This window comes from Myxine glutinosa, chromosome 9, assembly GCF_964187855.1.
Source record: "Myxine glutinosa chromosome 9, kmMyxGlut1.1, whole genome shotgun sequence".
Lineage (NCBI taxonomy): Eukaryota > Metazoa > Chordata > Myxini > Myxiniformes > Myxinidae > Myxine > Myxine glutinosa.
In genome coordinates, this window is record NC_136269.1 from 145532951 (window position 1) to 145549592 (window position 16642).

A 16642-nucleotide genomic window follows, 5' to 3' on the forward strand; every position below is an offset into this window, starting at 1 on the left:
AAACGAGATTTGGTCGACTTGAACCACAAAGAAAATGAGATTTGGTCGACTTGAACCACAACGAAAATAAGATTTGGTCGACTTGAACCAAAACGAAAATGAGATTCGGTCGACTTGAACCATAAAGAAAACGAGATTTTGTCGACTTGAACCACAAAGAAAACGAGATTTGGTCGACTTGAACCACAAAGAAAACGAGATTTTGTCGACTTGAACCACAAAGAAAACGAGATTTGGTCGACTTGAACCACAAAGAAAATGAGATTTGGTCGACTTGAACCACAACGAAAATAAGATTTGGTCGACTTGAACCAAAACGAAAATGAGATTCGGTCGACTTGAACCATAAAGAAAACGAGATTTTGTCGACTTGAACCATAAAGAAAACGAGATTTGGTCGACTTGAACCACAAAGAAAACGAGATTTGGTCGACTTGAACCATAAAGAAAACGAGATTTGGTCGACTTGAACCATAAAGAAAACGAGATTTGGTCGACTTGAACCATAAAGAAAACGAGATTTTGTCGACTTGAACCATAAAGAAAACGAGATTTGGTCGACTTGAACCACAAAGAAAATGAGATTTGGTCGACTTGAACCACAAAGAAAACGAAATTTGGTCGACTTGAACCACAATGAAAATGAGATTCGGTCGACTTGAACCACAACGAAAATGAGATTTGGTCGACTTGAACCACAAAGAAAATGAGATTTGGTCGACTTGAACCATAAAGAAACAAGATTTGGTCGACTTGAACCACAAAGAAAATGAGATTTGGTCGACTTGAACCACAAAGAAAACGAGATTTGGTCGACTTGAACCATAAAGAAAACGAGATTTGGTCGACTTGAACCACAAAGAAAACGAGATTTGGTCGACTTGAACCGTAAAGAAAACGAGATTTGGTCGAATTGAACCACAAATAAAATGGGATTTGGTCGACTTGAACCATAAAGAAACAAGATTTGGTCGACTTGAACCATAAAGAAAACGAGATTTGGTCGACTTGAACCACAAAGAAAACGAGATTTGTTTGAATTGAATCATAAAGAAAATGGGATTTGGTCGAATTGAACCACAAATAAAATGGGATTTGGTCGACTTGAACCATAAAGAAACAAGATTTGGTCGACTTGAACCATAAAGAAAACGAGATTTGGTCGACTTGAACCACAAAGAAAACGAGATTTGGTCGACTTGAACCATAAAGAAAACGAGATTTGGTCGACTTGAACCACAAAGAAAATGAGATTTGGTCGACTTGAACCACAACGATAATAAGATTTGGTCGACTTGAACCACAACGAAAATGAGATTCGGTCGACTTGAACCATAAAGAAAACGAGATTTGGTCGACCTGAACCACAAAGAAAACGAGATTTGGTCGACTTGAACCACAAAGAAAACAAGAATTGGTCAAATTGAACCACAAAGAAAATGAGAATCAGTCGAATTGAACCACAAAGAAAATGAGATTTCGTGGAATTGAACCACAAAGAAAATGAGAATTTATCGAATTGAACCACAAATAAAACGAGATTTTGTCGACTTGAACCATAAAGAAAACGAGATTTGGTCGACTTGAACCACAAAGAAAACGAGATTTGGTCGACTTGAACCATAAAGAAAACGAGATTTGGTCGACTTGAACCACAAAGAAAACGACATTTGGTCGACTTGAACCATAAAGAAAACGAGATTTGGTCGACTTGAACCACAAAGAAAATGAGATTTGGTCGACTTGAACCACAACGAAAATAAGATTTGGTCGACTTGAACCAAAACGAAAATGAGATTCGGTCGACTTGAACCATAAAGAAAACGAGATTTGGTCGACTTGAACCATAAAGAAAACGAGATTTGGTCGACTTGAACCACAAAGAAAACGAGATTTGGTCGAATTGAACCACTAAGAAAATTAGAATGGGTCGAATTGAACCACAAAGAAAATGAGATTTGGTCGAATTGAACCACAAAGAAAATGAGATTTGGTCAAATTTAACCACAAAAAAATGAGAATTGGTCGAATTGAACCACAAAAAAATGAGAATTGGTCGAATTGAACCACAAAGAAAATGAGAATTGGTCGAATTGAACCACAAAGAAAATGAGAATTGGTCGACTTGAACCACAAAGAAAATGAGAATTGGTCGAATTGAACCACAAAGAAAATGAGATTTGGTCGAATTGAACCACAAAGAAAATGAGATTTGGTCGAATTGAACCACAAAGAAAATGAGATTTGGTCGAATTGAACCACAAAAAAAATGAGAATTGGTCGAATTGAACCACAAAGAAAATGAGAATTTATCGAATTGAACCACATATAAAATGAGAATTGGTCGAATTGAACCACAAAGAAAATGAGATTTGGTCGAATTGAACCACAAAGAAAATGAGATTTGGTCGAATTGAACCACAAAGAAAATGAGATTTGCTCGAATTGAACCACAAAGAAAATGAGATTTGGTCGAATTGAACCACAAAGAAAATGAGATTTGGTCGAATTGAACCACAAAAAAAATGAGAATTGGTCGAATTGAACCACAAAGAAAATGAGAATTTATCGAATTGAACCACATATAAAATGAGAATTGGTCGAATTGAACCACAAATAAAATGAGAATTGGTCGACTTGAACCACAAAGAAAATGAGATTCAGTCGACTTGAACCACAAAGAAAATGATATTTGATTGCATTGAACCACAAAGAAAATGATATTTGGTCGAATTGAACCACAACGAAAATGAGAATTGGTCGAATTGAACCACAAAGAAAATGAGAATTGGTCGACTTGAACCACAAAGAAAATGATATTTGGTCGAATTGAACCACAAAGAAAATGTATTTACATCTTATATTTGATGTATTTACGTCTTACAAATAATGACCCAACACAGAAAACAAATTACAAATAACCACACCTTCCTGTTCTTTTACGTCATAACATAAACTCAACACCTTATCCCTCACCTTCCTGCTCATTTACTTTATCATATAAACTCAGCACCTTATCCCTAATTACTACCTGACTTAAAGGCATAGGATCGCTGATTGATATCCTAATTCCAGGAAGATAAAACTCTCCCTCTTCTACTTTAAACTACGACAAAATCTCACTAATTTTGTAGCATTTACAGCAGTCGTGGACTTTTTTATTTTTTTTAGGATACATAATCAAGGCTCGTGAAAGAGCTAACATTTATCACACAAACAAATCAAACAGACAAACAAACAAAGTATATAAAAAGGGGAGCGGTAGACAAGATGGGGAGAGAAGGGGAAGCACATAAACGCAACATTTGAGAGAAGGGACATCGGGAATGTGTGGGAGGGAGAGGGCATGGGGGGAGGCGGCGTGGGAAGGGGGGGGGGGGTGGGATAAGTATAAACACAAGGACACCAAGGACTTCCAGGAAAGAAGTTGGTATTTCAAAAAAGTGGATTTGGGGTGAAATTAGCAGGGGTAGAAAAGATCAAGGTTTTGGATGGGGGACGATAAGAGATGGTGGTGAACAGCTGTTTTATAGACCTGGAGGGAGGAGTGGGATTGAAGAGAGTGAGGGAGTTTGTTCCAGAGGTGGGAGAAAAGAGGAATGAGATTACCTTGATCTTTTCTACCCCCGCTAATTCACCCCAGATCCACCTTGTTTGAAATTCCAACTTCTTTCCTGGAAGTCCTGGCAGTGTCCATATGTTTTATACCTCTCCCACCGCCCCCTTCCCACGCCCCCCCCCCCCCAAGCCCTCGCCCTCTCTCAGATCTCTCGATGTCTCCATGTCTCTCGGTCCCTGCTCTCAAATGTTGTGTTTGTGTCCTTCCCCCTCTCTCCCCATCTTGTCTACCGCTCCCTATGTTATATGTTTTATGTGTCGGTTTGTCTTTCTGTGTGATTAATGTTCGCTCTTTCACGAGCCTCGACCTTGTATACAAAAAAAAAAAAAAAAAAAAAAAATGAAGGAGTGAAGGTGCGAAGAGAGTCTTGATTTTGGCAGTTTAACCATAAGAGGGTTGCAGGCAGATCTTGTGCGACCTGTAGGAATATTTGGGGGACAGAGCCCAGAGAGAGCTGGAGGAGCAAGGCCAGAGAGGAGTCGGTAGAAGACAGAAAGACCACCAACCTGCCTGCGGTGAGTAAGTGAAAGGCCCTCGGAGGTAGCTTCATCACGGGAGATTCCAATGATTCTGAACGCTTTGGTTTCAACAGCGTGAAGACGGGCTCGGTGTGAGGCAGGAGCACCAGCCCAGAGGGGAGAGCAGTATTCCATTGAGCTGCGGATGAAAGCCTTGTATGTGGTGAGGAGCTCAGGTGTGCCAAGGAAGGACTTCGCACGACAGAGGATGCCCAGTCGGCGAATGGCTTTGGAGGCCAATTTGAAATGTGGTTTTCCCAGGAAAGATCATGACAGATAGTGAGATCCAAAAGCTTGAGTGACAGAACTTCTTGGAGAGGATTATACAGAAAGTGGATGGGAGGGTTGTCCAGTCGGTCTTTTCGGAGAGACATCGTAAGAGTGTGAGATTTGTCAGGATTGAAAGACATGTTCCACTTGTTTGCCCAGTCTGTGATTTTGTCCAGGTCTGCAGAGAGTGAGGAGGCTGCAGACTGCCGATCTGAGGGATGAGGAATGGAGCGGCAGAGAGTGGAGTCATCAGCAAAGAGATCAAGAGGATTTTCAAGAGAGTCGGAGAGATCATTGATGAAGACCAGAAAAAGCACAGGGCCAAGAACACTGCCTTGGGGAACTCCAGCCAGAACAGGAAGGGGAGATGAGAGAAATGCATTCAGGGCCACACATTGACTACGACTAGAGAGGAAGTCCGCCAGCCATGCGTGGAGATTTCCATGGATACCAAAGGAGGAGAGTTTGGTGAGCAGAGCGGGGTGCCAGACGGTATCAAAGGCACGTGATATGTCGAGGGAGACAGCTCTAATTTCCTGTTTGGCATTGAGGACCTCCATCCAGTGTTGAGACAGCAGAAGCAGCATGTCCAGAGTAGAGTGACCTGGTCTGAAACCAAATTGATGATCAGAGATCAAGCCATTGGAGAAGAGGAAAGATTTCATATCCGAAGCAATGATCGATTCCATGACTTTGCTGATAATTGGGAGAAGGCCTCTTGGTCTGTAGTTGCTAGGATCTGTTTTTGCACCTTTTTGTGTAAAGCGGTGATGTTGGCTGATTTCCAAGCAGATGGCAGATGACCTTGAGCAAAAGAGAGGGTGAAGAGAACAGAGAGAGGGAGTGAAAGAGCGGAAGAACAGGATTTTAGGACCCGTGGGCTGATGCCGTTAGGTCCAGTTGCAGAATCAGAGTCGAGGGTTGACAGAAACTTTTCCACCTTGTCAGGAGGAAAGGACACAGAGTCCAGGAGCAGCTGGGTACGACTGGGTACGGTGGGTACAGAGAGGGATGAGTTTGGGACACAAGATTTAGAGGCAAACATAGAGTTGAGGCATTCAGCTTTTTCACGTGCGGAGTCACCTGTGTAGCCGTTTGAGTTAAGGGAGGGGATGGAGGGGGAACAAACACCAGAAACAGATTTGACCAGACACCACCAGGATTTGGAAGAGGGAGACAGATGAGAGAGTTCGGTCTTGAGAATGGAGAGATATCGTTTCCTGGCTCTCCTGAGGGTGGACACACACTTGTTTCGGGCTTTGTGAAAGGAAATGAGATTTCCTTCTGTTGGATTTGCTTTCCAGGAGATGAAAGCAAGTTGTTTCTGGGCAACAGCCTCACCACAACATTCCGTGTACCATAGACGGGCGGAAGGGTATGACAACTGAAGACGAGATGGGATAAATCTGTGCATGAGGGAGAGCAATTTACTTTGGAAGAATTCCCAGGATGAGTTGATGTCAGAGGCGGTAGAGATGGGAGACCAGTCCAGATGATTGATGGCTGCTTGAAGACCGTGCCAGTTGGCCTGAGTGAAATGCCAGACTCGTCGACGCTGAGGAGGCTCCCTGAGAATGGTCAGAGAGATGTCCACTTTAACAAGCACATTATCAGATGAGCTGATTGGAGCAGAAGAAGAGCAGCAGACATTTTCAGGGAAGTTAGTCATAACCAAGTCCAGAAGAGAAGATGCTCCGTTGACTGAGATCCGGGTCGGGAAATTGACAGATTGTGTCAGTCCCAGCGAGTCGCAGAAGTAATGACTAGATGCTTTGACTGACTAGATGCTTTGAGAAGACTGACTAGATGACTGACTAGATGCTTTGTTTTTTCTTTATTCTTTACAATCTTCCTTACAGGTGACTCCCATAATTACAATCTTCCTTAAAGGTGACTCCCATAATCACAATCTTCCTTACAGGTGACTCCCATAATCACAATCTTCCTTACAGGTGACTCCCATAATTACAATCTTCCTTACAGGTGACTCCCATAATCACAATCTTCCTTCCAGGTGACTCCCATAATCACAATCTTCCTTACAGGTGACTCCTATCATTACAATTATCCTTACAGGTGACGCCCATAATCACAATCTTCCTTACAGGTGACTCCCATGAACCAAATCCACACCCAACAGTGGTGGCACCAACTCCATCCACCTTACACTTTCATGTTTCAGCTCTAGACATTTTTTTCCTTGACACTTTCGGCATACCAAGGCTTTTGACATGATTACCAAAATGGCGGTGCACAGAGCAGGAAGCCAACAACGTGCACGCTGATTGGTTGAGAGAAGATGCGTTCAGATATGTGCTATGATTGGCTGCCAGCGATGCCAACACCCGTGTGGTTACATTTTTGGTTGAGGTGGTGCATTTAAACTCGTAACTTTTGACTCGCTTGATAGATTTAAATGTTTTTTTTTTTTAGGTGAATAAAAACGGAATATTTAGTTTGCGCTGAAGTGAATCCGCACAAAGCACGAGCTTTCAGAATTCTCACTCATTTAGGGCCAAATCTCATTCATCGTGCTGTTTGCATTTCTCTCACAAGTCACAACTACAAAACTTTATCAAATGATTTTGTGGTTATAAAGAGTGCATTTGTTCTGCATTACAGACATAATACTTCACAAAGGCACATTGTACATGTTCTTTTATTTATCACTGGAATATGAGACCCGTCACTTCGCTGACGGAAATACAAATCTTTGCTGCGATGTCTAATCTATGGGGGAAGAACAAAAAGGATTCCTGGGAGATCCTGCTCTCTGTGCAGAGATAACGAACGTCACGTGTTGGCATTTGTAGTTTTCACACGCGTGTCCATGTATGTACCCATTAAAAAAAAAATTTGGCTGACAAACATTCCTGGGAGTTACCCGAATCCACCATAGTTGGATTTATTGAAATCCGTTAATCCGTTCTCAAGTTATAACACGACAGACAGACAGACAGACAGACAGACGGACAGACAGACACTGCTCCTTTTATAATGTAGATTACGACATGTTTTTCATGCTTTGCATAATACATGAAGATCTGTTTTAAATCGACACAGGAGTTGTTAACCCCTAAGTAACCGTACCTCTGTATACAGAATCGTAGTCATCCAGAAGTGTTTGCTGGGACGTGGCATGGACAACATGGCCCACAAGAAAATCAAAATCGGAAGCACCAGGGTTACGCATGAAGCTGAGACAACGTGATTGAGAATCATGACGAAAAAGCAGAGCATCTCCGAACGTGCTACGACGGTGTTGTAGAGGGCAAAGAAGACCTTGAGGAAGCGTGTCTGACTCCCATAGAAGTGGTCAGATGCCTCTAGGCCCTCATCGTAGAACATCCTGGTGAGGGGTGGTGACGACATTACCATTGTATTCTTACATTTAAATAATGCCAACATTTAATAAGTTACGACATGTATACATGTGTTGTTGAGTTATGCAATGTACACATGCGTCATTGATGACGTTGATGTGCATGGTTAAATTATGACATGTACACATGTGTTGTTCAGTTATGCAATGTACACATATGTTGTTGCATTAGGACATGTAAACATATGTTGTTGAGTTATGACACATACACATCATTGAGTTATAACATGTACATGTGTTGAGCAGTGCAATGTCCACATGTGTCATTGAGTTATGACATGTACACATATGTTGTTGAGTTATGCCACATGTGCAAGTGTCATTGATTACGCCAATGTGCATTGTTTAGTTATGACATATACAGAAGTGTCGATGATGATGTTAATGTGCATGAGTGAGTTATGGCATGTACAAGTCTGCTGGTGAGTTATGGCATGTACAAGTCTGCTGGTGAGTTATGGCATGTACACGTCTGCTGGTGTGTTATGGCATGTACAAGTCTGCTGGTGAGTTATGGCATGTTCAAGTCTGCTAGATGCTGGTGAGTTATGGCATGTTTAAGTCTGCTGGTGAGTTACGGCATGCACAAGTCTGCTGGTCAGTTATGGCATGTACAAGTCTGCTGGTGAGTTATGGCATGTACAAGTCTGCTGGTGAGTTATGGCATGTACAAGTCTGCTGGTGAGTGATGGCATGAACAAGTCTGCTGGTGAGTTATGGCATGCACAAGTCTGCTGGTGAGTTATGGCATGTACAAGTCTGCTGGTGAGTTATGGCATGTACAAATCTGCTGGTGAGTTATGGCATGTACAAGTCTGCTGGTGAGTGATGGCATGAACAACTCTGCTGGTGAGTGATGGCATGAACAACTCTGCTGGTGAGTTATGGCATGTACAGGTCTGCTGGTGAGTTATGGCATGTACAAGTCTGCTGGTGAGTTATGGCATGCACACGTCTGCTGGTGAGTTATCGCATGTACAAGTCTGCTGGTGAGTTATGGCATGCACACGTCTGCTGGTGTGTTATGGCATGTACAAGTCTGCTGGTCAGTTATGGCATGTACAAGTCTGCTGGTGAGTTATGGCATGTACACATATGTTGTTGAGTTATGCCACATGTGCAAGTGTCATTGATTACGCCAATGTGCATTGTTTAGTTATGACATATACAGAAGTGTCGATGATGATGTTAATGTGCATGAGTGAGTTATGGCATGTACAAGTCTGCTGGTGAGTTATGGCATGTACAAGTCTGCTGGTGAGTTATGGCATGTACACGTCTGCTGGTGTGTTATGGCATGTACAAGTCTGCTGGTGCGTTATGGCATGTACACGTCTGCTGGTGTGTTATGGCATGTACAAGTCTGCTATTCAGTTATGGCATGTACAAGTCTGCTGGTGAGTTATGGCATGTACAAGTCTGCTGGTGAGTTATGGCATGTACAAGTCTGCTGGTGAGTGATGGCATGAACAAGTCTGCTGGTGAGTTATGGCATGCACAAGTCTGCTGGTGAGTTATGGCATGTACAAGTCTGCTGGTGAGTTATGGCATGTACAAATCTGCTGGTGAGTTATGGCATGTACAAGTCTGCTGGTGAGTGATGGCATGAACAACTCTGCTGGTGAGTTATGGCATGTACAGGTCTGCTGGTGAGTTATGGCATGTACAAGTCTGCTGGTGAGTTATGCCATGTACACGTCTGCTGGTCAGTTATGGCATGTACAATTCTGCTGGTCAGTTATGGCATGTATATCTCTGCTGGTGAGTTATGGCATGTACACGTCTGCTGGTGGGTTATGGCATGCACACGTCTGCTGGTGAGTTATGGCATGTACTAGTCTGCTGATGAGTTATGGCATACACACGTCTGCTGGTGAGTTATCGCATGTACAAGTCTGCTGGTGAGTTATGGCATGCACACGTCTGCTGGTGAGTTATGGCATGTACTAGTCTGCTGGTGAGTTATGGCATGTCCAAGTCTGCTGGTGGTGAGTTATGGCATGCACAGGTCTGCTGGTGAGTTATGGCATGTCCAAGTCTGCTGGTGAGTTATGGCATGTACAAGTCTGCTGGTGAGTTATGGCATGCACAAGTCTGCTGGTGAGTTATGGCATGCACAAGTCTGCTGGTGCGTTATGGCATGTACAAGTCTGCGGGTGAGTTATGGGATGTTCAAGTCTGCTGATGAGTTATAGCAAGTCTGCTGGTGAGTAATGGCATGTACAGGTCTGCTGGTGAGTTATGGCATGTACAAGTCTGCTGGTGAGTTATGCCATGTACACGTCTGCTGGTGAGTTATGGCATGTACAAGTCTGCTGGTGAGTTATGGCATGTACAAGTCTGCTAGTGAGTTATGGCATGCACACGTCTGCTGGTGAGTTATGGCATGTACACGTCTGCTGGTCAGTTATGGCATGTACAAGTCTGCTGGTCAGTTATGGCATGTACAAGTCTGCTAGTGAGTTATGGTAAGTCTGCTGGTGAGTTATTGCATGTACAAGTCTGCTGATGAGTTATAGCAAGTCTGCTGGTGAGTTATGGTAAGTCTGCTGGTGAGTTATGGCATGTACAAGTCTGCTGGTGAGTTACGGCATGTACAAGTCTGATGGTGAGTTATGGCATGTACAAGTCTGCTGGTGAGTTATGGCATGTTCAAGTCTGCTGGATGCTGGTGAGTTATGGCATGTACAAGTCTGCTGGTGAGTTATGGCATGCACAAGTCTGCTGGTGAGTTATGGCATGTACAAATCTGCTGGTGAGTTATGGCATGTACAAGTCTGCTGGTGAGTTATGGCATGTACACGTCTGCTGGTGTGTTATGGCATGTTCAAGTCTGCTGGTGCGTTATTGCATGTGCAAGTCTGCTGGTGAGTTATGGCATGTGCAAGTCTGCTGGTGATTTATGGCATGTTCAAGTCTGCTGGTGAGTTATGGCATGTCCAAATCTGCTGGTGAGTTATGGCATGTACAAGTCTGCTCGTGAGTTATGGTAAGTCTGCTGGTGAGTTATCGCATGTACAAGTCTGCTGATGAGTTATAGCAAGTCTGCTGGTGAGTTATGGTAAGTCTGCTGGTGAGATATGGCATGTACAAGTCTGCTGGTGAGTTACGGCATGTACAAGTCTGATGGTGAGTTATGGCATGTACAAGTCTGCTGGTGAGTTATGGCATGTTCAATTCTGCTGGTGAGTTATGGCATGTACAAGTCTGCTGGTGAGTTATGGCATGCACAAGTCTGCTGGTGAGTTATGGCATGTACAAATCTGCTGGTGAGTTATGGCATGTACAAGTCTGCTGGTGAGTTATGGCATGTACACGTCTGCTGGTGTGTTATGGCATGTACAAGTCTGCTGTTGAGTTATGGCATGTGCAAGTCTGCTGGTGAGTTATGGCATGTGCAAGTTTGCTGGTGGGTTATGGCATGTTCAAGTCTGCTGGTGAGTTATGGCATGTCCAAGTCTGCTGGTGAGTTATGGCATGTCCAAGTCTGCTGGTGAGTTATGGCATGTCCAAGACGGCTGGTGAGTTATGGCATGTACAAGTCTGCTGGTGAGTTATGGCATGTACAAGTCTGCTGGTGAGTTATGGCATGCACAAGTCTGCTGGTGAGTTATGGCTTGCACAACTCTGCTGGTGAGTTATGGCATGTACAAGTCTGCTGGTGAGTTATGGCATGTTCAAGTCTGCTGGTGAGTTATGGCATGTACAAGTGTGCTGGTGAGTTATGGCATGTACAAGTCTGCTGGTGAGTTATGGCATGTACAAGTCTGCTGGTGAGTTACGGCATGTACAAGTCTGCTGGCGAGTTACGGCATGCACAAGTCTGCTGGTGAGTTACGGCATGGACAAGTCTGCTGGTGAGTTACGGCATGTACAAGTCTGCTGGTGAGTTACGGCATGCACAAGTCTGCTGGTGAGTTATGGCATGCACACGTCTGCTGGTGAGTTACGGCATGTACAATTCTGCTGGCGAGTTACGGCATGTACAAGTCTGCTGGTGAGTTATGGCATGTACAAGTCTGCTGGTGAGTTACGGCATGTACAAGTCTGCTGGTGAGTTATGGCATGTACAAGTCTGCTGGTGAGTTACGGCATGTACAAGTCTGCTGGTGAGTTATGGCATGTACAAGTCTGCTGGTGAGTTACGGCATGTACAAGTCTGCTGGTGAGTTATGGCATGTACAAGTCTGCTGGTGAGTTATGGCATGTACAAGTCTGCTGGTGAGTTACGGCATGTACAAGTCTGCTGGTGATTTACGGCATGTACAAGTCTGCTGGTGAGTTATGGCATGCACAAGTCTGCTGGTGAGTTATGGCATGTTCAAGTCTGCTGGTGAGTTATGGCATGTACAAGTCTGCTGGTGAGTTATGGCATGCACAAGTCTGCTGGTGAGTTATGGCATGTACAAATCTGCTGGTGAGTTATGGCATGCACACGTCTGCTGGTGTGTTATGGCATGTACAAGTCTGCTGGTCAGTTATGGCATGTACAAGTCTGCTGGTGAGTTATGGCATGTACACATATGTTGTTGAGTTATGCCACATGTGCAAGTGTCATTGATTACGCCAATGTGCATTGTTTAGTTATGACATATACAGAAGTGTCGATGATGATGTTAATGTGCATGAGTGAGTTATGGCATGTACAAGTCTGCTGGTGAGTTATGGCATGTACAAGTCTGCTGGTGAGTTATGGCATGTACACGTCTGCTGGTGTGTTATGGCATGTACAAGTCTGCTGGTGCGTTATGGCATGTACACGTCTGCTGGTGTGTTATGGCATGTACAAGTCTGCTATTCAGTTATGGCATGTACAAGTCTGCTGGTGAGTTATGGCATGTACAAGTCTGCTGGTGAGTTATGGCATGTACAAGTCTGCTGGTGAGTGATGGCATGAACAAGTCTGCTGGTGAGTTATGGCATGCACAAGTCTGCTGGTGAGTTATGGCATGTACAAGTCTGCTGGTGAGTTATGGCATGTACAAATCTGCTGGTGAGTTATGGCATGTACAAGTCTGCTGGTGAGTGATGGCATGAACAACTCTGCTGGTGAGTTATGGCATGTACAGGTCTGCTGGTGAGTTATGGCATGTACAAGTCTGCTGGTGAGTTATGCCATGTACACGTCTGCTGGTCAGTTATGGCATGTACAATTCTGCTGGTCAGTTATGGCATGTATATCTCTGCTGGTGAGTTATGGCATGTACACGTCTGCTGGTGGGTTATGGCATGCACACGTCTGCTGGTGAGTTATGGCATGTACTAGTCTGCTGATGAGTTATGGCATACACACGTCTGCTGGTGAGTTATCGCATGTACAAGTCTGCTGGTGAGTTATGGCATGCACACGTCTGCTGGTGAGTTATGGCATGTACTAGTCTGCTGGTGAGTTATGGCATGTCCAAGTCTGCTGGTGGTGAGTTATGGCATGCACAGGTCTGCTGGTGAGTTATGGCATGTCCAAGTCTGCTGGTGAGTTATGGCATGTCCAAGTCTGCTGGTGAGTTATGGCATGTACAAGTCTGCTGGTGAGTTATGGCATGCACAAGTCTGCTGGTGAGTTATGGCATGCACAAGTCTGCTGGTGCGTTATGGCATGTACAAGTCTGCGGGTGAGTTATGGGATGTTCAAGTCTGCTGATGAGTTATAGCAAGTCTGCTGGTGAGTAATGGCATGTACAGGTCTGCTGGTGAGTTATGGCATGTACAAGTCTGCTGGTGAGTTATGCCATGTACACGTCTGCTGGTGAGTTATGGCATGTACAAGTCTGCTGGTGAGTTATGGCATGTACAAGTCTGCTAGTGAGTTATGGCATGCACACGTCTGCTGGTGAGTTATGGCATGTACACGTCTGCTGGTCAGTTATGGCATGTACAAGTCTGCTGGTCAGTTATGGCATGTACAAGTCTGCTAGTGAGTTATGGTAAGTCTGCTGGTGAGTTATTGCATGTACAAGTCTGCTGATGAGTTATAGCAAGTCTGCTGGTGAGTTATGGTAAGTCTGCTGGTGAGTTATGGCATGTACAAGTCTGCTGGTGAGTTACGGCATGTACAAGTCTGATGGTGAGTTATGGCATGTACAAGTCTGCTGGTGAGTTATGGCATGTTCAAGTCTGCTGGATGCTGGTGAGTTATGGCATGTACAAGTCTGCTGGTGAGTTATGGCATGCACAAGTCTGCTGGTGAGTTATGGCATGTACAAATCTGCTGGTGAGTTATGGCATGTACAAGTCTGCTGGTGAGTTATGGCATGTACACGTCTGCTGGTGTGTTATGGCATGTTCAAGTCTGCTGGTGCGTTATTGCATGTGCAAGTCTGCTGGTGAGTTATGGCATGTGCAAGTCTGCTGGTGATTTATGGCATGTTCAAGTCTGCTGGTGAGTTATGGCATGTCCAAATCTGCTGGTGAGTTATGGCATGTACAAGTCTGCTCGTGAGTTATGGTAAGTCTGCTGGTGAGTTATCGCATGTACAAGTCTGCTGATGAGTTATAGCAAGTCTGCTGGTGAGTTATGGTAAGTCTGCTGGTGAGATATGGCATGTACAAGTCTGCTGGTGAGTTACGGCATGTACAAGTCTGATGGTGAGTTATGGCATGTACAAGTCTGCTGGTGAGTTATGGCATGTTCAATTCTGCTGGTGAGTTATGGCATGTACAAGTCTGCTGGTGAGTTATGGCATGCACAAGTCTGCTGGTGAGTTATGGCATGTACAAATCTGCTGGTGAGTTATGGCATGTACAAGTCTGCTGGTGAGTTATGGCATGTACACGTCTGCTGGTGTGTTATGGCATGTACAAGTCTGCTGTTGAGTTATGGCATGTGCAAGTCTGCTGGTGAGTTATGGCATGTGCAAGTTTGCTGGTGGGTTATGGCATGTTCAAGTCTGCTGGTGAGTTATGGCATGTCCAAGTCTGCTGGTGAGTTATGGCATGTCCAAGTCTGCTGGTGAGTTATGGCATGTCCAAGACGGCTGGTGAGTTATGGCATGTACAAGTCTGCTGGTGAGTTATGGCATGTACAAGTCTGCTGGTGAGTTATGGCATGCACAAGTCTGCTGGTGAGTTATGGCTTGCACAACTCTGCTGGTGAGTTATGGCATGTACAAGTCTGCTGGTGAGTTATGGCATGTTCAAGTCTGCTGGTGAGTTATGGCATGTACAAGTGTGCTGGTGAGTTATGGCATGTACAAGTCTGCTGGTGAGTTATGGCATGTACAAGTCTGCTGGTGAGTTACGGCATGTACAAGTCTGCTGGCGAGTTACGGCATGCACAAGTCTGCTGGTGAGTTACGGCATGGACAAGTCTGCTGGTGAGTTACGGCATGTACAAGTCTGCTGGTGAGTTACGGCATGCACAAGTCTGCTGGTGAGTTATGGCATGCACACGTCTGCTGGTGAGTTACGGCATGTACAATTCTGCTGGCGAGTTACGGCATGTACAAGTCTGCTGGTGAGTTATGGCATGTACAAGTCTGCTGGTGAGTTACGGCATGTACAAGTCTGCTGGTGAGTTATGGCATGTACAAGTCTGCTGGTGAGTTACGGCATGTACAAGTCTGCTGGTGAGTTATGGCATGTACAAGTCTGCTGGTGAGTTACGGCATGTACAAGTCTGCTGGTGAGTTATGGCATGTACAAGTCTGCTGGTGAGTTATGGCATGTACAAGTCTGCTGGTGAGTTACGGCATGTACAAGTCTGCTGGTGATTTACGGCATGTACAAGTCTGCTGGTGAGTTATGGCATGCACAAGTCTGCTGGTGAGTTATGGCATGTTCAAGTCTGCTGGTGAGTTATGGCATGTACAAGTCTGCTGGTGAGTTATGGCATGCACAAGTCTGCTGGTGAGTTATGGCATGTACAAATCTGCTGGTGAGTTATGGCATGTACAAGTCTGCTGGTGAGTTATGGCATGTACACGTCTGCTGGTGTGTTATGGCATGTTCAAGTCTGCTGGTGAGTTATGGCATGTACAAGTCTGCTGGTGAGTTATGGCATGTACAAGTCTGCTGGTGAGTTATGGCATGTACAAGCCTGCTGGTGAGTTACGGCATGTACAAGTCTGCTAGTGAGTTATGGCATGTACAAGTCTGCTGGTGAGTTATGGCATGTACAAGTCTGCTGGTGAGTTATGGCATGTACAAGTCTGCTGGTGAGTTATGGCATGCACACGTCTGCTGGTGAGTTATGGAATGTGCATGTCTGCTGGTGAGTTATGGCATGCACAAGTCTGCTGGTGAGTTATGGCATGTACAAGTCTGCTGGTGAGTTATGGCATGTACAAGTCTGCTAGTGAGTTATGGCATGTACAAGTCTGCTGGTGAGTTATGGCATGTACAAGTCTGCTGATGAGTTATGGAATGTACAAGTCTGCTGGTGAGTTATGGCTGGTATAAGTCTGCTGGTGAGTTATGGCATGTACACATCTGCTGGTGAGTTATGGCATGTACAAGTCTGCTGGTGAGTTATGGCATGTACAAGTCTGCTGGTGAGTTACGGCATGTTCAAGTCTGCTGGTGAGTTATGGCATGTACAAGTCTGCTGGTGAGTTATGGCATGTACAAGTCTGCTGGTGAGTTTCGGCTGGTACAAGTCTGCTGGTGAGTTATGGCATGTACAAGTCTGTTGGTGAGTTATGGCATGTACAAGTCTGCTGGTGAGTTACAGCTGGTACAAGTCTGCTGGTGAGTTATGGCACGTACAAGTCTGCTGGTGAGTTATGGCATGTACAAGTCTGTTGGTGAGTTATGGCATGTACAAGTCTGCTGGTGAGTTACGGCATGTTCAAGTCTGCTGGTGAGTTACGGCATGTACAAGTGTGCTGATGAGTTACGGCATGTACAAGTCTGCTA

At 44.6% G+C, this 16642-nt stretch overlaps 1 protein-coding gene across 1 annotated transcript in view; it reads right to left on the reverse strand.

Annotated features, from left to right (window-relative positions):
* The window catches only part of PIEZO2 (piezo type mechanosensitive ion channel component 2), a 474200-nt gene that overhangs the window by 74308 nt on the left and 383250 nt on the right, over positions 1-16642 (reverse strand). The window contains 1 exon segment of the mRNA XM_078785142.1: positions 7498-7756. Coding sequence (XP_078641268.1) covers positions 7498-7756 — 259 coding nt within the window.